The sequence below is a fragment of the Podarcis melisellensis genome (assembly GCF_964234715.1).
Source record: "Podarcis melisellensis genome assembly, chromosome: 7".
NCBI lineage: Eukaryota > Metazoa > Chordata > Lepidosauria > Squamata > Lacertidae > Podarcis > Podarcis melisellensis.
Window position 1 is genome coordinate 61,504,152 of NC_138539.1, and position 24,205 is coordinate 61,528,356.

Here is a 24,205-nt window from a genome sequence, read left to right on the forward strand (position 1 = left end):
GATTGGTGGAATGCCTATCTTGCAACTATAAAACAAGTTTGAAATAGGTTGGTTAGCTGGTTGGGAAGTCATCCTGAAATGTACTTCGACACATGGTTGGACTTCACCCTTGTGGCATCCATGCAGTGGCGTAGCATGGGTTGTCAGCACCCGGGGCAAGGCAAGTAATTTGTGCCCCCTAACCCGTGGATTTGCGCCCCCTAACCCTAACCCCCAGATGTTGCGCCCGGTGCGGCCAGCCCCCCCTGCACCCCCCACGCTACGCCACTGCATCTGTGTGCTCTGGACTGCAACAACCATCATCCTTGGTCATGCAGGCTGGGACTGATGGGAGTTGTACTCCATCTGGATAGCACCAGCTTAGAGAAGGGTGCTACACACTGAGCTCTCTCTCCCCCCTTCTGCCCACAGCATGGTAATCTGCATCCACCCATAGTTTTGACCAATTTTTGACAAGGTTCATGATGTGTGAAAAACAAGTTGTGGTGAGTTTCTATCTCGCCTAGTCTTACTTGGGGGTTCATTACGCTCATAGGCGATAATTTATGGAAAGAATAGTTTTTATTTTGCTTTCAAAGTGTATCAGCTTACAATGAAATATATGTCGGATGAGCTGAGAAGGTGTTTATCAGAAGAGGTAATTCAGCAAGCCGCATAAGAGGGGCTTTCCCCGCCCACATCACCTCTTTCCCTGAAAGTGAGTCACTGCAGAGAGCACAGGCCTTAAGAGGCAGGTTTCTAATCCAGCTCTCCTCATTCAAGAGGACTGCAGAGAGCCCCGCAAAGATCAGGACCCTGGGCAGGCAAGCAGCATTGAGAAGAGCTGCCTGCCTGCCCAGCTCACCCTGGGAGAGGGGCCATCCTGAGGGGCCATACCAAAGGGAGTCATCGCTTTGGGGGTTGGCATTTCAGGGGTGGGCCAAGGACATGGACCAGCCCCCCGTGCCAAGTTATTAATTTAATGGGGATGGGGTTTAAACATGGGGGTGTTTTAAAGTGTTATAACTTGTATTTGTATTTTTAGTTTACCCTTTTACATTAGTTAAGTGTTTAAGTTACTGTGGTACCTCTGGTTACGTATTTAATTCATTCCAGAGGTCCTTTTTTAACCTGAAACTGTTCTTAACCTGAGGTACCACTTTAGCTAATGGGGCCTCCTGCTGCCGCCAGAGCACGATTTCTGTTCTCATCCTAAAGCAAAGTTCTTAACCTGAAGTACTATTTCTGGGTTAGTGGAGTCTGTAACCTGAAGCGTCTGTAACCCAAGGTACCACTATATTTTGTTTTAAGTGGGGTGGGACAGGGCTCCCTGGAAGTCCAAGTATTGCTCTGCCTTCCTTTGGACCACATCAGCAAGGCCGAGGGAGGGGTCTTGTCATCTGGGTAGCTCAGGACTGCCATACACACTGCCCATGCTTGCGCCCCAGGGAAGTCACTGTGGTGCTGCTAACGCAGCGGTTTGATTTCACCCCTGGAGCTGCACTTCAAGGGAGAGAGCCAGTGTGGTGTAGTGGTTAAGAGCGGTAGACTCGTAATCTGGTGAACCGGGTTCGCGTCTCCGCTCCTCCACATGCAGCTGCTGGGTGACCTTGGGCCAGTCATACTTCTCTGACGTCTCTCAGCCCCACTCACCTCACAGAGTGTTTGTTGTGGGGGTTGAAGGGAAAGGAGAATGTTAGCCGCTTTGAGACTCCTTTGGGTAGTGATAAAGCGGGATATCAAATCCAAACTCCTCCTTTTCTCCTTCTTGGTGGGGATTGCACCATCTATCTCCGAAGCAACATACAGTATTCTCTTTCTCTCTGAGCTTTGGATTCTTTCATTAAAACAAGCAACTTGCAGGTCATTCTGGTTCCCCATCTGTGCTCATGTTACTCTGCTCAAAGAACAGCACTGATACCTGTATCTAACTAGCTAACACAGGGAGGGGATACTTTGATTCACTATCAACCCAGTTTATATCTTTATTCCCATTTAGAACACTTGATTTTATAGTGCCGGTCATAAAATGGCTTCATATTTTTATACTAGCGACAATGCAAATGCAGAGCAGGGGAAATGCATATAACTTCAGGCATGTTACTAATGCATTGATTCAAAGAATGCATAGAGTCGGGGAAAGCTAACAGGGGTATTGTTTGTTCACAGATACACAGTGAATCAACCTTTGTTTGTGTCTGATGTTGAAATATAGCACCACAGGCTGGTTGAGACTGGTTAAGGCAATTGCCTTTTTAACACCAAAGTGAAAGGCAGAGTATCATGGATTGAAAAAGATAATTACTGTGTCTTATCTAGCCTAGTGACTTACAGCTGTCTTTTGTCAACATTATTTCTGGCTTTTAATGCAAGATAGAGCATTGTTTCTCTGCAATGTTATTACCTTTATTTAAAATGTGTTCCTATTTTTCCGTCTGAAATATATAGTAGACAAGCCCAGATGGTGCTGATTAGTTATAAAATAATAGAGGGCTCTCCAAATCAAAAGTAGGACTGCATCACACTTTTAGCTATCAATGTCTGTTTGTTTTTTAAATTAGGCGTACATCCCAAAAAATAAAGTCGTATGTGAGAAAGTTACACGGCTGTTTGAAAACATAGAGGCTTGGTTGGGTGGTGGGCTTGGCTGCCACTTCCTGTTAAGGTAGCAGCAAGCCTCTTTGGTTTGTTCTGTGTAATGTGTGAAACAGTCCTTGGTGTTCTGTGCAATGAAATTGCTGGGTTGAGGCCCCATCTCGATGGAGGACTTTGAACCCGGGACCTTCTTCAAGGAAAGCACAATCTGTGACATGCCCTGCTGAAACATGAATGGCTAATCTACTGTTGCTGATCTACAGTTCCCATAAGCCCTGGACAGCATGCCCAATGGTCAGGGAAAGCAGGAATTGTAGTTCAGGAACATCTGGAGGGCTGTAGGTTAGCCTCCCCTGTGCAAAAACAGATTGGGAAGCAGTGCTGGAAAATGCCTGAGACATTAGAGAGCAACTGCCGGTCAGTTTAGAGCAGTGTTTCTCAAACTTGTGTCTCCAGCTGTTATTGGACTACAAAGCCCATCATCCCTGACCACTGGTCCTGCTAGCTAGGGATGACGGGAGTTGTAGTCCAACAAAAGCTAGAGACACAAGTACTAGATTAGACAGTGCAAGACCAATTGTCTGACTCAGTACAGCATAAGGTCACATCTACACCATCCATTTATAGCACATGGCTTCCCCCAGAGGATCCTGGGAACTGTAGTTTGTTAAGGGTGCTGGGGGTTGTAGTGCTGTGAGGGTTAAACCACAGTTTCCAGGACTCTTGGAGGGAAGTCGTGTGCTTTAATGGTGTGGATGTGACCTAAGGATGCTTCATAACTTTTCAGTTTTAACAGGCATACTTGCATATGAAAATCTAACAGCTTGATTTTTGTATGCACTGGCATTGCACATTCACTGAACAGTGTGTATAGTTCTTTAGGGCTTGGCCTATCTAGCACCAACTACCAAGAAAGCAAAGGGAAGGTAATAAAGGCTACCAAACCAAACCAGAATCTAGGTTTCTGCACTTTTAGCATCCGTAGATTCCTTGCTGAGATTTCGTAAGCAGCTTCACTTGCAACATGTTTCCATGTGGGAGCATTCCTGAAAAGCTGGAGAGAACAGTGGGTTCTTTTGTTAAGGACAATCAGTTTTAATTAGATTCCGTTTGCGCGTTTATTCTCTTCGGAAACTGCTACTCAACAGGAGCAGACTTTGGTAATGGCTGGAAATATAAGAGGCAAAGCTCTCGTCGCAAAGTCTTTAATCCGATGCACCTGCCTCTGCCGATCTGACTCGAAGGATATGGTGGCAGGGGTCGAGGGCACCCTTGTTTGTTCTCTGATCTGACCCCTCTTGTTAAGTCATTGCACACCCACACACCTTTGATCTTTAGATGGCCATAAGGAAATGTAGGGAAAGTCAATATTTCAAAAGAATCACTTTATCAAGTTGCTTAACAAAAACTCCTGGAGTAAATGGGTCCAAGTGGCTGTTGAACCATTTTTGGAAAGGGTAAGGCGGTGTGGTGCAGTGGTTGGAGTCTTGGGCAGGGACCTGAGAGGTCAGGGTTCAAATCACTACTCAGCCATCAAACTCACAGCCTCTCTAGCCTAACCTACCTCACTGGGTTGTTGTTGTAATGATAAAATAGGGGGAACAGCATGTATGCCCCCTTGAACTGCCCGGAGGGCAGTAATGTAACCATAAATAAATAAAATACCTCTGCAGGATCAGAAATCAATGTGATGTGATAAATGAAGTTGTTTTGGGGCACTGAAGAGAGACAGGTCTATGACCCTAGTTGCCTCTGATGGTCACTGGCATGTCGCCATCTCTCAACCCAAGCGACTTATAATAGTGTCAAACTGAGGACAAGAATGAGAATAAGAACATGCAGTGAACCCTTCTTGCATCTTTACACATAATTCAGCGCCAATCAGTTCAGTGAGGATTACTCCAGGTAAGTGTGCCCTTTCTCCAAACCCTGGTAGGAAAAGGTACAAAACACGCCGATACTCTCACATTTCTGGCTTGGTGATGAGATTGAAGAGGGAAGAGAGAAGCAAAAGAGCAAAGGAGTAGTGCTCAGCCAGGTGAGAAGATTATCTATGGCTCTTTCCGGGCACAGTGAGTGGGAGTGGCTCTCATTGAGTTCTCTCTAGCAAACTTAACAGGAAAACTCTGTGAGCTTCAGCTCCTATCATGTCCTATCTAGCAAACATGCATTGTTGGTTTGACTATGATCAGAGAACAAGACCCTGTCAGTAGTCACAGCTCTGTCCTGCCCCCACTCCCCAAAAGTCCTTTGCGTAGCACATCTGTGCTCCGGGAGAGTAGGAGTAAGCTGGTGCAACTCTGCCATAGGACTCTTCCAAACTGCTCTCTTAATTGTGTCTCCTGTTTCTATGTCATGCTCTACATGTTCAGGTATGGACTGAACATTGGCGTAATGTCGAGTAGCAATGCTTCCTCACTGTGTTAAACGTTATGGGGTCCTTGGCACTTCTGCCGCTTTCCGACAGTGCACAGATATGTCAGATTCTGGTCTGGTGTGCTGCTGGTGGTGGTATGAGATCCACAGCCATGATTCCTCACTGGGAGTCCATTGTGCTAGAGGGGGACAACCTAATATACTTGACATAACAGTGGGGCTAGACGTTTCTTCAGATTTCATTTCCAGCTACAGTAACGATGAAAACGGCTTGTCAGTTATTGCTGAAAGACTGCTAGTCTAGATGGATTGTTGGTCTGATCCAGGAAGGCAGTTCTTCATATGTTCTTAAATGCTCTCCTGGTTGTTGTTTCCTCCCCTCACTCTGTTAGGTAATGAATAGGAAGGATTTCTCTCTCTCCCCCTGCCCCTTTTGTGTAAGGAAAAGGGATTTAATGAACCGCAGAGCTGGCTGCTTGACAGGGGACATGCACACTCAGCGTTTTTCTTGGTAAAAGAACACAGAGCTGGCATAGAAAAGACCCAAGTTACCACTATTGCAGGACTAAGGACTCTGACAGACTTTCTGCTTTGTTGTTTTGATAATGGTTATTATTATTATTATTATTATTATTATTATTATTATTATTATTATATGCATCTCTTTCATAGTGCAGGTTTAACGTACGTTCTATACTTTTTTTTAGCCACTTACCCATGCTTAGTTGTTCTGCATAGTTGAAATGGTCACATTGTTTGGCAGTTATCGGCGAGTGTGTCAGGGAAGGAGGGAGAGACTGTGGGTGCACCATCTGGTTCTGTTAATGCGTAAACAAGTAAAAAATTCTGATTTGAGATGTAGGGTTTTCAAGAACCAGATGACCACAGGCATTCTTCTAAGTAAGAGAAAGGATGGGGTATGTGTGGAAATGACAGCCTGCAGTTCATTGACATTTCTCAGGAAGCACATTCCTGCATACCAGAAACTCGAAGGAAGTGAGAGCAAAGAAGGGGCTGTGAAGGGGGAAAGCATCTTTTCCCCCCTCTGCCTACGGTCCCCTTCCTTTGGAGGCTCATTATACTCAACTGCAAGAAAATGTGCTTTGGGGTTTTGTTTTATTTAAATGTATAGATGCTCTGAAGGTGTAGGGAGGGCAAAGTAATTGCTTGAAACTAGACCAAAACGGAACAGATATGAAAACCCCATATTGGCTATCCAGCTCAGTTTATCCCAGCCACCAGACAAATCCAAAGCGAACTTGAAGTGCTTCTGAACCTTCAGCTTTTAACTCCATGTCAATTTCATATGTTCACCGAGCTGCTTCCACGTGGCTGGAAGCCGCACTGTTCTGGCCATGTCTGGTAGGAAGGAATTGTGTGGGTTGGGTGAATAATGTGACTGTTTCCCACACCAAACCCCAGGGAGGAGTAACATTGGCATGGGAAGGAACCAGGACACTTGCCCAACCCACACAACTTCTTCCTATAAGGCTTTTTAAAACAACTCTTTTAACCACTTGGATGAAGTTGTCCTGCTGCTGCATTTACATTTGCCTTACGTTGCATGATTTCTTCTTGCTGCAGCATTTTATTCAATAGAATATATTGTGCGCTGCCCTGGAATCAGTTAGAAGGATTTTTACAGAAACAAACAAACAAACATACTGGTATTATTCCTGGAGTACTGTGATCCAGTCCCTGCAAATCATGGATCTGACATGGTTAATCTCCACAAAGCAAGCAGGCTTTTTTAGCTGAGGTAACACCCCCCAAAAGCTGCCTGAATGTGATCTTATTGTATGAAATAGTTGCATGGGTGGTACAACCATTAAGGTGCCTTATCTTAATGCAGGGCTGCTGAACCTGCTCCTCTCGAAATGCTGTTGGACTCCAACACCCATCTGCCCTTGCCAGCATTGGTCAGGGATGATGATGGGAGTTGTAGTCCAACAACATATGGATATGACAAACCCAGGTTTTCCATCCTTGCTTTAGGAGATGTGTGAGAGTTGTATGCATATAAATGTCAAGCCTATATCCAAATCTAGACCTGGGGTAGATCCAGACACAGGAAAAACCCCTCTATTAATAAGTCAGAAATTAGATCATTATAACAAAAGAAGAAAAACTGTGTGGAAAACCACATTTTAAAATGTCCTGCTCTCTGGCACCATCTGGTGTTGCATGTTCATAGCACATTCAAATTGCTGTTCCTTTACTAATGTAGCTGAGTCCCTGGAGGGTGTGTTCTTTAGCTCCAGGTCCCTGAAATAAACATCTGGAGTTGGGGCTGAAGCTGACATATGGGCTGGAATCTGCTGAACCTCAGGGTCCCTTCCAATTCTATGAAGTACAGTAGTCCTGGAAAGGGCACAAGTGCAGGCTCCTAGCACCTGTACCAAGTTCATCACTCCAGAGTCTTCACACTGACTGCCAATCCCAGGTATTAATGGCGCACATCCTGGTTCCCTTTTGCCTCTAAAGAGAGCTCAGTACACACCTTCCAGGGTAAGTTGACTAGGCTAAGTCTCAGCCTTAGGACCCTGAAGATAATGGCTCACACCACCCCAGATTCTCTGTCAATTTGGACTAGGACATAGTAAATTGCCTAAACCAGTAGTCCATTTTAGCTCAGGAGAAGATGTGTCCATAGGGAGGACGACAAGTTAGTTCTGTCAGGTGCTTGTTCTTCCTAATAAACAAGTGCCAATGTTTTTAACAGGGCGAGGGCTGTAAGATTTCTTTAGATGTGTACGATTCTTCTCCCTCATATGGAGTGTGGCTTTGGAGGCACCCGGACAAAAGTCAGTCTGTTTCTTAATCCGTACATTGCAGGACAAAGAGTCATTAGAGTGATTCTTCATCATTAGAAGTAATTTCAGAAATATGAGATGAGAAAATGTGGTGGGAAAACAAACCAATTCCCCAAACATAGGGATTAGAAACGAACTGCATGGCCTTGAGGGATGAAAATTGTACGAGTGTCTGTGCATCCCGCATTGTGGGTATGGAAAGCAACCACTATCAAATTTAATTTGGCTTTCATACTCTTGATTTACAACAATACTCTGTGCTCGCAACTCCTGTTGATTTCAAGAAAATTCCTTGCACCTCTCAAAATTAAAAAATACAGTACAGTGGTACCTCGGGTTAAGAACTTAATTCGTTCTGGAGGTCTGTTTTTAACCTGAAACTGTTCTTAACCTGAAGCACCACATTAGATAATGGGGCCTCCTGCTGCTGCTGCTGCGCCGCCGCTGCAAGATTTCTGTTCTCATCCTGAAGCAAAGTTCTTAACCTGAGGTAATATTTCTGGGTTAGCGGAGTCTGTAACCTAAAGTGTATGTAACCTGAAGCGTATGTAACCTGAGGTCCCACTGTAAAGGAAAAAGTCCTGGGCTGGGATGCAAAATTGTGTCCTTGAGTGGCCCAGGAGCCTGGGTAGCAATGCGTATATTACTACCAGAAGTACAATATATTTAACTGCATCCCTGAAGTGTGAATGGGGATTTCTTTGTGTCCAAAAGCATCTCTGCACCATCTATCTGATCTGGCAAGGAAATTGCACGAGGAAGCAAGTTTCCACTTAGGTAGCTCCCTTGTTGGGTTGGGGTAATATGAACAAGTTTCAATTTTTATTTTATTTTATTTATTTATTTTTGCATTTCTATCCCACCTTTTTCTCTATGGAACTCAAGGTGGCATACATGGTTTCCCCCTCCCCATTTTATCCTCACAACACCCCTGCAGGGTAGGTGAGGCTGAGAGACAGTGACTGGCCCAGGGTCACCCAGTGAACTTCATGGTCGAGTGAGGATTCGAACCCTGGTCTCCCAGGTTCTAGTCCAACACTCTAACCGCTACACCACGCTGGCTCAAAAGTCTCCATAGGGCTACAGCTCTGCATGCAGTCAACCAGTTGGCAAGTTGCCACAGATTTTTATGCAGCTAGCTTTGGGCAAATGGAACTATCCCCAGGTGGACAGGCCCATGTGAATGGCAAGCCTTACAGACTTGCTGCAGAAGTCATCTGTAAATACAAGGGTCCACACAGGCAGTTGTGGGGGGGAAGGGGGCACCCATGTAAAATAGGGGCTGCATTGTTGCCTTCCTCCTCCCGTGTTGCAGTACACAAACCATCAGTTGCACAGGGAAAAATCCAAAACTAGTTTTTCAGGAATTTAACATGAAGCCCTGTGTATGTATGTGATTACTTGCGTATGTATGTATGTGATCATTTGGCCAGGTTCCAAGAGCAGCACATTTCTGCATTGCTAAATTTCAGCATTTTCTCCATAGCTCGTATAAGCAGCCTGACGCCAAAGTTTTTGCATTAAAAGAAAGGATTAAAATTTAAGGCTGCCTAGGGAAGAGACTTTTGTTTCTCATTTGCCGTATCTGTTCTCCTAAAGGAAAGGTTTGCAACACCGTAGGGACTTGTTATTTATGTTAAACAGAATCTCTGCAACTTAAAGAGCCCCTGGAGGACAAGTTATAAAATGAGCTCCCCCCCACCTTTTATTTTCTTTGAAAAAAGTCATTTTGTTGCAAAGCATTTCTGCCGCAAGTATGCTTAGCATTCAGAATTAGTGGGCAGTCTAATAATAAACTTGTCACTGAGAGATCTGGAGTAGATATTTTGCACATTTGTCAATCCTAGGGAAAACATTGCTTTTAAAGCTGTTTGGGGGCTTAAGGGAGGAAAGAAGGCTGAAACTGCTTTTGGCACTCCTTGGCTGTGTGTGTGTGTGTGAACATTTGCAATTGCGATGGCACTTCTAATACATTCTTCGGCGATTCTCCGTTCCGGAGCCGTGTTCGCATTCCGAACAGAGCACAAGACACAACGGCACGTGCGCGTATCGCATTTTGTCACTTCCGCGCATGCGCGTGACGTCATTTTGAGTGCCTGCGCATGTGTGAGTGGCAAAATCTGGAAGTAACGCGCTCCGCTACTTCCGGGTTGCCGCGGAGCGCAACTTGAACGCGCTCAACCCAAAGCACATTCAACTCGAGGTATGACAGTGATGGTGATGATGTTGTTGTTGATGATGATGATAATAATAATAATAATAATACTATATTTATACCCCACCCATCTGGCTGGGTTTCCCCAACCAATCTGGGCAGCTCCCAACAGATTAAAAACAGGGGAAAAACCACACACACACACACACGCACACACACGGTACACAAATGCATGATATACCGATTTGTGGAGGTCTGCCTTACTGTTTTCACTTCTGAAGTTGGACCATAGACATACCTGATGAGCCTGCGTAAGTGACAAGTGAAGGTAGCTCTCATCTGGTATGAAGTGCGGTGTAGGAATTTATTAAATAAATCAATCTTACAGCCATGTTAGCTACACTACTTGTGACATCCTTTGCACCTAGCAAGAGGCCAGAGAGAAAATGGTGATGGTGCTTAACAGATTTAAATGAAACACAATTCATTGGTGGATAATGTGTTTTGCATGCCCAAGGTTCTAGGTCTGATCCTTGTCATCACCAGCTAGAAGGATCAGATAACATGAAATAAGTTTTCCTGAGATCCTGGAGAGCCAGAGTCAGTGCAGATGATGCTGAACAAATAGCCTGGCCTAGTATAAGGCATCTTCTTGTGTCCCAAATTTTTCTTTGTTAAACCCTTCTTTAGTACATCAATATACAGTGAAACCATTCTGCATAATTGAATTAGATTTATTGTGAGGGTAGCCATGAAATTTCAGTCATGACAACAAGAAGAGATTTGGAAAAGTTGCCACATATTGTGGCCATGCACTAAAACAATGCTGTTTGCAAATAAATGTCTTGCCCAGAACTGTAGCTACATACTGGGGTTTGCTGGCATTTTACCAGGGAAATTAAAAGTAAATTTCATCTCCATTTGCCTTCTTTTAAATTAAGCAGCACTGCTTCCTAACAACACATTCTCAGGCATCTTTTTTGGTTCTGTGTCTGGGTGTTAATAAAAAAATGTGCAGCTAAATAACATTTATTATTTTGGCAGTATCAGTTTCCTCTATAAAGTTTGTTGATGGCTTTAATGTTATTTTTTAAAAGTTGCACTTAACTGCATATTTGCCGGGGAGAGTCAGATGTTCATTCCAGATGTAAAGCATTTATTTGTTAACCCAGTTTAATCTGAAGCTGGTTTGTAAATTCAGATGAGGAGCTCCTTTATAGCAGGTGAAGAAAAATTAGTGATGTGATCAGAACACCTGGAATTATTATTTTAAAAATAAATATAGATTTCCAATATACAACAGCAATTACCAAAAAAGAAGAAGAAGAAGAAGAAGAAGAAGAAGAAGAAGAAGAAGAGGGGAAATGCAAAAACAAAACTCCAACTTACCCCCTCCAGGATGGATCAGTCTATTTAAGAACACCTGGAATTTTTAAAGATTAGCAGCTGGGTGCAGAATAAGCTTAACAGGTGTAGAGTTTAGTTCATGTTCCTTGCTGGCATATAGCCATACAACAAGACTCTTCCTTCTTGAGCTCCCCTTGACTCCCCAAGTCCTGAAATGGATTAGCCTGTGATAGACCCAGGACATTCTAAATATTGTCTTGGATTGAGGAAAGCTTCTGTTACAAGCACCACAGATTCCCACAGACTGTAGCTTGCATAGGAAGCTACAACCAACCATGGCTGTCTGCTGAGTGTACCTATATGACACGCTCTGAAATCCATCGCCCGTGTTTCTCATTCATGCATTGTTTTTGTGTGTGTGTGTCTTGAAATATGTAATACATGAAGCATCTCATAATCATAGGTATAAAGTCATTGGACACCCTCTCTCCAAACACTAACTCTGAGTTTAAATGCAGTCCCCAGTCTCATCAGTGTCACTTCAAGCTATCATTGCAGAGTAAAATCCATGGGTGAATGTGGTCTATGTGGCAGATATGCTGGTTGGGTACATCTGATCCACAGCTAATCTCCATGTGGGCATACAGATCGACCATATTGCTGGCACCCGCCTGTCACAAGAAACAACGGAGTGCTCCTTCAAGGCTGTGTGAAGTCAAATCATGGCATCAGCAACACCAAAGTGACCTCCCCGGGGCATAAGCTTGGGCAGTGTGTGTGGACGTCCTGGGCTTCCCAGGCGACAAGACTCTGCTATCGGCCTCACTGACGTGGTCCAAAGGAAAGCTGAGCTGTGTGTTTGGCACCAGCTCGGCTGCAGGAGTTGCCAGAAGGAGGCGTATAGGGCACCATCCAACCATCTTAGGGACTTCACTTCGGATTTGTGCAGGGTTTACTCCTTAGCCCTGTATTCTCCCAAAGATATCCCACAAGGCTGTGGAGGTTTAGAATAAGAGTTTTCATTCTCCCAGATGGGCTTCCTTCCCAGATTGACTAGTAGCAGTTAAATAAAGCATCTCTCTCTCTCTCTCTCTCTCTCTCTCTCTCTCTCTCTCTCTCTCACACACACACACACACACACACAGAGAGAGAGAGAGAGAGAGAGAGAGAGAGAGAGAGATCTCACACGTTAGGCTGCTAGCTAGCTAGCTAGACAGACAGAGTGGTTTTTTCTGGGGGGATGCACACCCCTAAACATTTTGTGAATCTAAGTTTGGCCTCATTGAGGGGCAGTATTTCAATATGAGTAGGAAAATGAGACTACCCTTAAACATTTTTTAGAAAAAAAGCACTGCATGATAGATAGATAGATAGATAGATAGATAGATAGATAGATAGATACATACATACATACATACATACATACAGTGGCGTAGCATGGGGGGTGCAGGGGGGGGGCCCGGCCGCACCGGGCGCAACACCTGGGGGTTAGGGTTAGGGGGCGCAAATCCACGGGTTAGGGGACGCAAATCCACAGGTTAGGGGGTGCAAATTACTTGCCTTGCCCCGGGTGCTGACAACCCACGCTACACCACTGCATACATACATACATACACACAATTAAACTTGTTATGAGCTATTTAGGTATACTTTTTTTTTACTCTCAAAATAACGATGGTTTGGGTTTTCCCCCTGGTAAAACTGCCACCAACCAGTGAAATGAATGTTTGTATAGAGACTCTTAACATGGTTGACCTGTGTCTGGCCAAGTGCCTCAGTATTTATGTTTTCCTGTCTTTCTCTTTGAACCCATAGGTAGTAACTCCAGTCAGGTCAGGACAAGGTTATGTTTATGAGTTCCCTACCAAATACCAGAAGGATACCTATGACATCCCACCGATTCGTCCTCTCCAAGGGGTAAGTACCAATAAAGCTGTCAATGGCTGTTGAAATTAATCTGCATCTGAGGTCTTGGCATTTTATCTATTTCCTAAGTGTGGATCAGGTTTACTCATTCCAGATTTTTTTTTAATAAAAAAAATAATCTCTGACCAGATTGCCTTTCCCACTCTCTAGATGGCCACAGAGTTTAATGAATGCACTGCATATGGCTCAGAATTAGAAAATATGCATCTGTTTTTTAAGGGAATAATCTATTCAAGTGGTCACACAGAATACCTGAAAGCAAAAAGCAGTCTGTTGTATGTTTTTTTCCAAATGCTGTTTCTCAATTCAGATGTTTTCTTTCCTCCATATAAGAAATATTGGTCCCTTGAATACAAGTACAACTAGCTTAGCTGGACTTGCATACTATAAGAAAATAGAGCATACTTGCCTGTGTAGGTTCAGGGTTTGTCAGCTTGTTTTTACTCTGAGGTTATCCTGGCACAAAGACTGTGTCTCCCAGCATGCCCTGGGGCATCTCAGCAGGTTCTGAATAGCTCAGTAGGTTAGAACGTGGTGCTGATGATGCCAAGTTCGCAGGTTTGATCCCCACAGAGGACAGCCGCATTGCAAGGGGTTGGCTGAGATGATCCTCAGGGTCCCCTCCCATTTTGCAGAGGGACTTGTGTATAGGTAACAAGTACCCCTTGAAATTGATTTGTGCTCCAGGCAGCAGCCTACTTGTTGTATGATGGAGCCCTTCCTTTATACTGCATGTCTGGCTGGTGTCCTGCTTAGACATTTCAGAAAGTCTTGCTGATCTCCTTTGCTTCATGCCATGTTATATTGGGACTAGCGAAGAATGAAAGCATGGCTGCCATGTGTTAGGGTGACCCGCGTGAGTGCAAAATATCTGGGCGAGGAATTTCTCATTTCTGTCATGCATGTAAAGTTCCTCACTGGCTAGGAGTTCAGCGACATGGGCCTTCCCCATGACGTTGGTGGAGCAATCTTTGCAAAGAGCAAGCTCCCAAGAGAGAGGGGGAAATACCCAACCCAGCCCTTCCTGCTCCACATCTTAAGGTCCAGGGGGACTGTAAATGGCACACATATGTGCTGATCTCAGTGGAACAGAGCAGGGAGGGATAGTAGGGCGGGAGAGTTAATTCACACCTCATGAAAATTGTTAGGGATTAGGCATCAATTACCATCAGCAGCTGCGTTCATACTTCAGTGGACAAGGAGCAGGGCGGCCGCTCTGAGATAAATCACAAGTGTCAAAGCTGCAGGAGGATCGAGCCCGTGTCAGGAGCCTTTTCCTGTAGATCGCTTTCCTACGGTCATAGTCAATTTATTGCTACAGCACATTTTCCACAAATGCACATATGCTTAAAGCAAAAATTAAGCAGACTACAGTAATAATAGTACACAAGCACAATGTTAGAATATTATTAATAATAATATTAATTATTATTATTATCAGTGCTGTTTTTGTAGAAAAAGAGGTGCCGGAACTCACCATGAACTCCTCCCTTGTTCTCTTAGACTGGCAATAGCGCTCACCTGAGAGCTGCCAGAACTGAGTTCCGGCAAGTTCCAGCTGGAAAAAAAGCCCTGATGGTTATTATCACACTTATACCCCATCTTTATTCCAAGGTGATCAAGGTGGCATATGTGGTTCCTCCCCACTCCCCATTTGACCCTGTGAGGTAGGCCAGGCGGAGAAGCAGTGACTGGCCCAAGGTCTCCCAGTGAGCTTCAGAGACGATTGGTTGATTGGAACCCTGGTCTTCCAGGTTATTGTCAGACATTTTCACTGCTGTGCTACAGAGGATGGAAGCTGATGTTGGAATTTGGACACAAGGTGTTTCCCAGGAGGGGGCAGATATCACGGGGTACGGGTATATAGTCTGAGGCTGCTCCTCAATGCCAGGTTGTCAGCTGAATCCTAGGTGGTCTCAGCAGTGCAGGGTACCTATGCCTCATTTACCAGCTACAGCTGTTTCTGGACTTAGATAAGCTGGGTGAAGTGATTTATGCTCTTAATAACCTGCAATTGGACTGCTGGAATGTTCCCTACATGGGGCTACTCATCTTCTTAGCCACCCAAATCAAGCTGCATAGTACCAAGGTGGGTCAAGTTATTTGGGGGCAAGATAAAAGGAGATATACCGTATTTTTCGCCCTATAGGACGCACTTTTCCCCCTCCAAAAATGAAGGGGAAGTCTGTGTGCATCCTATGGGGCGAATGCAGGCTTTCACTGCTGGAGTTCCTGCAGGGCTCCCTAGGCTGCGGATAGCAGCCTGCTGCACGGAGCGCGGGGCTCGCTGAAGCAGAGTGCCCCACGCTTCGGGCAGATATCTGCAGCTGGGGGGGGGGGAAATAAATTCCCCCTTCATTTCCCCCCAAAAAAACGAGGTGCGTCCTATGGGTCGGTGCGTCCTATAGGGCGAAATATATATATATCCCAAGTGTCCCTCCCTGGCAGTAAAATATATAATAATAAATTAAATCACTAACCATTTATGGCCCTTTCATCACCACCCAAAATCAGCTGCCCAGGGCGACCCGCCTAACAGTTAAGGCCAGCCCTGCTAATGTACAAATTAAAATTTAACAAGCCACTGGAGCTCAAATGTTAAATTGCGGGCCTTCTAACAAAATATGCTGCTTGTCATGAAAGTGGGCCTCCTTCCTGAAGGACTGGAAAGTAGCCAAGGTAACCTCAATTAAAAAGGGGGGAGGGGGATCCAAAGGGAAGCTGAACAATTAACGACTCGTTATGTAAGCCTTTGATGGCTTTACAAGGGACGTAGGGAAATTCATGGAGTGTAGTTTTAATGGTCATTGATAGAACCAACAATGTAATCCTGTACATGTCTACTCAGAAGTAAGTCCCATTGGTTCAGTGTAAGTTGACACAGGATATCAGCCTAAATGGAACTTCGTGTTCAGGAGCTGTTTGCCACTGAATAGCAGTAGTTGGGCAGCGAGCCCAGGGCAATTGCCACCATGTCTTGTTTGGGGGGCCTCTCCAATGGGCAACTAATCCCAAGTTTCCAAATCCTTTTGAAAGCAGGATCCTAGCCTAGACAGTGAGGGTGGATCAGTGGGGGCTCATCTTATGTCCATGTTCTGAAATTTCTCTCATACACATTTCTCTTCTACTGATCTGGAATCTGTCAAAACAATTCCAAATTCTACTAAAACCACATTTGATAGTGATCGCGATAAGTTAGTTGGACTCAATGGTCTGACTTGGGAGTTAATCCAGCCACTCAATGGGTAACCTTGGACCGCTTGTTACTTATTAACTTGATCCTACCTCACAAGGTTGTTGTGAAGAGCGAAGAGACCACATAAGCCGCCATGAGCTCCTGGAGAAAAGTTGGGATACAGATGTCATGAATAAATAAATATGACCCCAGTCCTTCAGAAATATTTTTACAAAATACGTTCGTTCTATTCCAAAACTGGAAAACTTTAGAAAAGCATGAAAGTGGTCTGGAGGTGTCTTTGCATGTCGCCATTGTTATTTGTTGTTCTTTAAACCCTAAGCAACATCAAGTAAAACCCCAAACCTCATCCTGTTTGTGACAGAAGTAATTCCCAAGCAAAGGGGCAGAGTGGGGTTAGATGGATTTGAAATGGCTGTGGGTCCCTATGGTGCTTTCCTCTGTTTGTGTTAACGCGACTCTTCTCTCCTAAGATTTACGACGTCCCCCCTGCATCATTTAAAGGTCCCGCACACACCGCCCAGATGGGGAACGTGGAACCTCAAGGGGTCTACGATGTGCCTCCTGCAAAAGGCGTAAGTCTATTCCTCCTCCATTGAAAGCAAACGTGTAATTTCATGCCGTGTCGAAGGCATGTTTGAACAAAAAAAGTACATTTTGCATTTTACAGAAGAAGCAGGGAGCGCTTTGAACTCTCTAGCCCTTTCAACATTCCCCTCAAGCTTGCAGCTCGCTTATTTATTTAAAATTGTGATAAAGATAAACTTCAGAGTGTAATTACTAGCTTTACGTAAGGCATTCTTGTAATTAGAGTTTTGAAAAATCAACACTCGTGCAGCGGGCTGATTTGGATCTTTCTGCTTCACCTGAGAGGAGTTCATCCGTGTTGCTTCATTGGCTTCCCAGTTGGTTTCTCTGTGGCCCCGACTGCCTGGTGCGCCCGTCCCTGTGGAAGTTTCCCATCAGGGCACACATTCACACACAACCTGCTTATGCAGTCTTCCCTTCTGCAAGACGCTGCATAACAGGCTTTGCCACAGAGCGCCACAGTCATAGGAGTCCTGGAATCTGACTTGTGAAAGCTGAGATAGCTCTGTCGGTAGAGCATGAGACTCTTAACCTCAGGATCGTGGGTTTGAGCCCCACACTGGGCAAAGGTTTCCTGCATGACAGGGGGTAGGGCTAGATGACCCCTGTGGTCCCTTCCAACTCTACAGTTCTATGAGTCAGACTGTGAGTCCATCTTTCCTCAGGAATGCATTGACTGGCAGTGGCTCTCCAGGGTTTCGAGGAAGAGACTTTCCCCGTCCCAAGTAAAGCAGGTGCCATGTCTGTATGGTGTGAACAGGGGATGGAGAGGGTCATGGACAGTGGCTCATGGAATTGTAGAACTGTAGAGTTGGAGGGACCCAAGGGTCATCTAGTCCACCCCCCTGCAATGCAGGCATCTCAGCTAAAGCATCCTTGACAGATGGCCATCCAAACCCTGCCTAAAAACCTCCAAGGAAGGGGAGTCCTCCCAAGCTACATTGTTCCTTTTTTTGGAGACATGGTGGGTCTCTTGGCCATTCCCGAACTTCCTTCCTGTTGGTGCTGCTGCTCTGGGGAGTGCAAACATCAGCTAAAAACACAATATAGTGCTTAGCACAGCTACTGATAAACCATCTGGGTAAGGTGGTTTACTTTCCATGGCGGCACCAATCTTCCCTGGCCACAACGGAGCAGTTACATCATGTGTCTGGCCCAACCTGAGCTGTGACCATGCTGATCCAGAGATCACAACACCGTAGCTGAGCATGCGTTCACCTTCTCTGGAAGCCAGTGCAAGCATTTATGGTGACCTGCCTCAATGTCTTAGATGTCTTCACAAATTGCCGTATTTTTCGCTCCATAAGGCGCACCTAGTTTTTAAGGGAGGAAAACAAGAAAAAAAATATTCTGCGCAGAGCATTTAAGTGGCTCTCGCTTTTCTTGCTTCACAGTGAGCTGGGAGTGATCCCTCCTCCCGCCTCGCTGTGAAGCCAGCAGAGCAAGAGCCGCTGACATGCTCTCCGCAAGAAAAGTAAGAGCTGTGCAGAGCGTGTCAGCGGCTCTTGCTCTGCTGGCTTCACAGCGAGCGACGGACGGGAGCCATGGCTCTGCCGGCGGAGTCATCCCTCAGCTCGCGACTGCAGTGGCAGCCAAGGGATCCCTCTGCTATCCAGTGCATTCACTCCATAAGATGCACAGACATTTCCCCGTTTTAGGAGGAAAAAAGTGCGTCTTATGGAGCGAAAAATACGGCAATTGCAGGCCTCACGGTATGGAGGTGACGCCTTTTTGCAGCTCATGGCTTTTTCCCACTTTCATGTTCCAGATCTACTCAGTCCCACCTTTGGGGTGCAGAGATGCCGCAGATCCCAGGGAGCGCTCGCCCGACTCAGCCTCTTGCGTGAAGCATGATGCGAGGCCAGAAGGTGTGTACGATGTCCCGCCTCCCATGGCCAAAGGAGCTGCAAAGGAAACCGGGCAGAAATGCGCTTGCAGCCCGCCTGCCCCTTCCGACCTCCCTCCACACCAGCAAGGCCTGTACGATGTCCCAGTGAGCCACCAAACCCCCTTTGCTGGGCAGCAGATAGCTCCCCAGATGGACGTCTATGACACCCCCAGAGGAGTCCCATTCCCCGGACAGCTCTTGGGATTTGGGGATGGTGAAACCAAAGAGGGTGTGTACGATGTGCCTCCGCAGGTGACACAGGACACTAAAAGGCTGCAGGACGTGACGGATGGGATGAACAGGCTGTCCTTTTCTAGTACAGGGAGCACCAGGAGCAACATGTCCACATCTTCCACAACGTCAAAAGAATCGTCCTTTTCAGCCACCCCAGAGAAGGACAAGAGATTAGCGCTGGATCCCGACGCAGCCATAGAGAGACTCTACAGGCATCAGAGCACGGTAGAGACCACTGTCTCCACCTTAATGGCCTTCGTCAACTCCGACTGGCGGTCTTACGAGTACATGGAGAAGCACATCAACAAGATCCACGCGGCCGTCGAGAAGGTGGAGCAGTCCCTGGTTGACTACCTTCATTTTGCCAAAGGAGCTGCGGCCAACGCCTCCTTCCTCTCTGAGCTCAGCCTCTACAACAAGCTGAGGAGGGAGCTGCAGAGGCTGGAAGATTCACACCAGATTTTAACCCAGACTAGCCACCACCTCAGCAGCTGCAGCTGGTCCTTGAACGTCCTGGCTGTCAACAAGGTCCAGAACAAATGCGACGATCTGGACCGCTTTGTGATGGTGGCGAGGACGATCCCGGACGATGCTAAGCAGCTCACCACCAGCATCAGCCTCAACGCCGAGGTGCTCTTCAAGCAAGGGCAGAGCGGCTCTTATTTGAAGAACGCGTCGGAGATTGCAGATTACGTATATGACAGCCCTCAGGCCCAGACGCTGCACCCTGGAGACAAGAGCCAGGGCCATTGTGCTTCTTTGTCACCCCTCCTTTCCAAAGACCAGCATTGCCAGTGCAGCAGCAGCAGCGATGGCTCGGAGAAGAGCTGGATGGATGACTACGACTACGTGCACTTGCAGGTGAGTACTGCTTCACTGGATTAAGGCAGGTTTGGGGAAGGGCCGTAGCTCAGTGGAAGAGCACCTGTTTTGCATGCCAAAGGTCCCAGGTAGGGTTAGGAGAGACCCCTGCCTGAGATCCTGGTGGGCTGCTGCCAGTCAGTATACAGTGGTCTGACAGCAGGTTCCTGGGCTCAGCATCCTGCTTTCAGTAGGGGCAAATGGTTTTGGGAAGTGGCTGACAAGCAGGGCAGGAAGGCAACAGCCCACCTCTGTGCTTTGTTTCCCAGGAACTGCTGTTCAGAGCTATACTGCCAGGAAACAGGGATGTTCCTTTGAACTAGAATGAATATTAGCAATACAGTGGTACCTTGGGTTAAGTACTTAATTCGTTCCGGAAGTCCGTTCTTAACCTGAAACTGTTCTTAACCTGAAGCACCACTTTAGCTAAAGGGGCCTCCTGCCAGAGCACGATTTCTGTTCTCACCCTGAAGCAAAGTTCTTAACCTGAAGCACTATTTCTGGGTTAGCGGAGTCTGTAACCTGAAGCGTACGTAATCTGAAGCGTATGTAACCTGAGGTACCACTGTAATGGATATCTATTGGCCCATTTTCCATGAATCCATTTAAATTTCCTTTTAAAGCCATCAATAATAATAATAATATAATAATAATATTTATACCCCATCCATCTGGCTGGGTTTCCCCAGCCACTTTGGGCAGCTCCCAACAGACTATTAAAAATATGACAAAACATCAAACATGACAAACTTCCCTAAACAGGGCTGCCTTCAGGTGTCTTCTAAAAGTCAGATAGTTGTTCATTTCCTTCACATCTGAAGGGAGGGCATTCCACAGGGCGTGCGCCACTACCAAGAAGGCCCTCTGCCTGGTTCCCTGTAACCTCACTTCTCACAGTGAGGGAACCGCCTGAAGGCCCTCAGTGCTGGACTTCAGTGTCCGGGCTGAACAATAGGGGTGGATGATAGGTTGGCAAGGTTTACTCCAGCGGAGATCCCTCCGTGGGCCATATCGCGCACGCGTCCACGATTTCCGGCACCGTGGAAACGAGTCCCCATGTCCAGCTGCACCAGTTTAGCGCAGCGCGTGGGGACCCGCCAAGTGGGTGACTTATGGGCCGGTTAAACAACCCCCGTGGGCTTCTTGTGGCCCATGGGCCTTAGGTTGCCGACCCCTGCGGTAGATCTTGCCCCTTTGAGGCAGTTGTGGAGCCTGAAGGTCCCCACCTTCCCACTGCCATCTTAAGTCTCCTCCTCCTCTCGGGTCCTTTCCAAGCAATCTGAGACTCCATCGCTGTGCTAGTCTTTGCTCCTCCCTCTTTGGGCCTCTTCTGGTTCTGGCTTCAAGTGCTGCAGGGGAAGGTGCAAATCCCTCACACTGGCACGCATTTTCTGGACAGCAGCTCACCCCAGGGTATGATGTCGCAGTAGTAGGCTGTTTGCCCCATCTCCTACCAATGGCTATTAGTCACAGTGGCTGTGTTCCACCTCTGAATGCCAGCTGGTAGGAATCACATGGGGGGAAGAGTGCTGTCGTTCTTATTGGGATCATTTCACATGGTGAGCTCTCTCTGTTCTTGTATCCCTTCCTTCTCCTCAATGATAACAACTGGAGCGAGAACATAATGAAATACCTGCTGTGCAACAGCTACGCTCCTGGATGGTTGTCATCTCAAGAGATGCACATGCGTGACATGGCTTTCTTTGTTTTGTTTCTTAAATGTTATCCAATCAGGGGAAGGAGGAGTTTGAAAGGCAACAGAAAGAGCTTCTGGAGAAGGAAAATATCATCAAGCAGAGCAAGATGCAGCTGGAGCATCACCAGGTAAGAGTTTGTGGAAGCGCCAAAAACAGCAAAAGAGGAAAAGTCACAAAATGCCACTGAATGGAGAATTTACTGACTCTTTAAACCACGTGGCCAGCTGGCAGGGGGCAGGAGAAGCTGTCCTCTTTTTAGAACACACATTTCTTTATTATTTTATTAAGCATGCAAAATGTACTAAGCCCCTGAAAGCACATTAAAAGCATGGCATCTCTTCCCACAGGCTTAATAGACAAAGCACAAAACGTGTTTTTTTAAAATGTGTTTGTGCACCCCTCCGGTTTCGCCCAAGCTTGCTGCTACTCTTGTTTTCCTGTTATCCTATTTTGTCCTCCATCCTGTTGGCACTTGAAGAGCTTGCTATTAGAGGGAATGGCACTTTGAAATAACGTGGCATTGACTCTGCTGTTTGCTTTTCAGCTGAATCAGTTCCAGTGGCTGGAACAAGAAATCACGAAGCCCGTGGAAAACGACATCTCGAAATGGAAGCCGCCTCAAGGCCTTCACCCTGTGAACAGCCCAATGGCCTCTCAGGAAAGGCAGCTGCTTTTGTTTTATGCGGACCAGTGTGAGACTCACTTCATCTCCCTTTTAAACGCCATCGATGCATTCTTCAGCTGCATTAGTGCTGCGCAGCCACCGAGGATCTTTGTTGCGCATAGCAAGTTCGTCATCTTAAGTGCTCACAAGCTGGTGTTCATTGGTGACACCCTCACTAGGCAGCTGACCACTCAGGAAATACGCAACAGTATAATGAACTCCAGCAACCAGCTTTGCGAATTGCTTAAAAGCATCGTCATGTCCACCAAGGTGGCTGCCCTGAATTATCCCAGCACAGCATCCTTGCAAGACATGGTGGACCGCGTGACAGAACTCTCCCATTATGCGCAGTCATTCAAACGCTCTTTGGTACACATGGCATCTTACTGAGGCACACAAAATGGACGTTTTCTATATTATGTACAAAAATGAAACTTGATCATTTAATTTTATTTTTTTCTAGAAGTTTTATACTAAATATTTTAAATTCATTTTATGGATTTGAAATTATAATGGGTTTCGGCAATCTCAGCCTGTTTCTTTTATCATTTTAAATACAGTATACATATATAAATATAAAGTGATACTCTGCATGTATGTATATGTTGCAACATTCCATAAAGTTCATTAAGTAAGCACCTTAACAAAAGCATCCGTCAGTTTTATGGTGTATATGTGGCCTGGGTTTTTCAGGATATCCATGAACCGGATACTGTTTTTGCCTCTTGGGGGCTATAGTGTATATTGTATTTTATTGTAGCCTAATTATGTCTTGGCATAGGTTGCTACTAAATAAACGATGCCCTCTTACACTGAAGTCCTGCACATTTCTTTGGAAGCAAAACTCATTTCTCTTTGCCAAGCTATGAAATTCACTCCGACCAGAGGCAGCGATGGCCACAACTTGGAATGGCATTAAAATAAGATTATTAGACTAATTCACGGAGGATAAGGCAATCTGTGGTTACTATCCATGATTGACTACATTGTGGCTTCACTGTCAGAGGGCGTGTGCCTCTGAATACAAGATGCCTCTGGTTAAGAACTTAATTCGTTCCGGAGGTCCGTTCTTAACCTGAAATTGTTCTTAACCTTAGGGACCACTTTAGCTAATGGGATCTCCCGCTGCCACCGCTGCACAATCTCTGTTCTTATCCTAAGGTAAAGTTCTTAACCCGAGGTACTGCTTCCAGGTTAGTGGAGTCTGTAACCCAAAGTGTTTGTAACCCGAGGTACCACTGTACTGCAAACCACAGAAGGGGAGAGTGCAGTTGTGCTCAAGCCCTGTCTGCTGGTTTCTCATAGGCATCTTGTTGACCTGACTAAAGAATGCTGGACTAGATGGGCCATTGGCCTCAATCTTTGAAATGAACAGGACAACAGCCTTAATTGCTGTCTTGTGAATGGTATGAATTATTTCTCTTATAAGAAACAACCAATTACCAAAACAGGATGGGTGGGTGGTGAAAATATCATGTCCTCAGAGACAAGACTCTCTTGTGTCATACCTCTGTTTAATGGTAAATCTGTAGTTCCTCAAAACTGGACAAGTTTTATGTGTCTGTCATTCACTTGCATTTGCAAACTGTTAATAGTTGCTAAATTGCTGTGGTTCTTATGTAGCCTCGGGGGTACTTGTTCAGAATGCCAGTGGATGCCTCTGATACATGGAGATAGGTTTTTTCAGCTGTATAACATTGCACTAAATTGCAGAGCAGTTCAAAGGTGTTCAGCAATGCAGCTGTCTCACCACATCAAAGCTTACCTGTGCTATACAGTTCCCTGGGCAATGATGACTAAAGAAAACTAAATGCGTGGCAATTCATGCCCTTGCAAGATGTCTCTCCGCACATGCATAGATTCCTCTGGATTGGAACCACAATGTA

At 45.8% G+C, this 24,205-nt stretch overlaps 1 protein-coding gene across 3 annotated transcripts in view; it reads left to right on the plus strand.

Moving 5' to 3' along the window:
* Positions 1-22,719, plus strand: part of NEDD9 (neural precursor cell expressed, developmentally down-regulated 9) — a 70,659-nt gene extending 47,940 nt beyond the window's left edge. For all 3 annotated transcript variants that reach the window (XM_081918181.1, XM_081918180.1, XM_081918182.1), the window contains exons 3-7: positions 13,081-13,182; positions 16,861-16,962; positions 18,744-19,958; positions 21,693-21,782; positions 22,200-22,719. In XM_081918181.1, the coding sequence (XP_081774307.1) occupies positions 13,081-13,182; positions 16,861-16,962; positions 18,744-19,958; positions 21,693-21,782; positions 22,200-22,709 (2,019 nt within the window). In that variant the 3' untranslated portion in view covers positions 22,710-22,719. The remainder of the gene's footprint in view (positions 1-13,080; positions 13,183-16,860; positions 16,963-18,743; positions 19,959-21,692; positions 21,783-22,199) is intronic.
* The last annotated feature ends 1,486 nt before the right edge of the window (positions 22,720-24,205 follow it).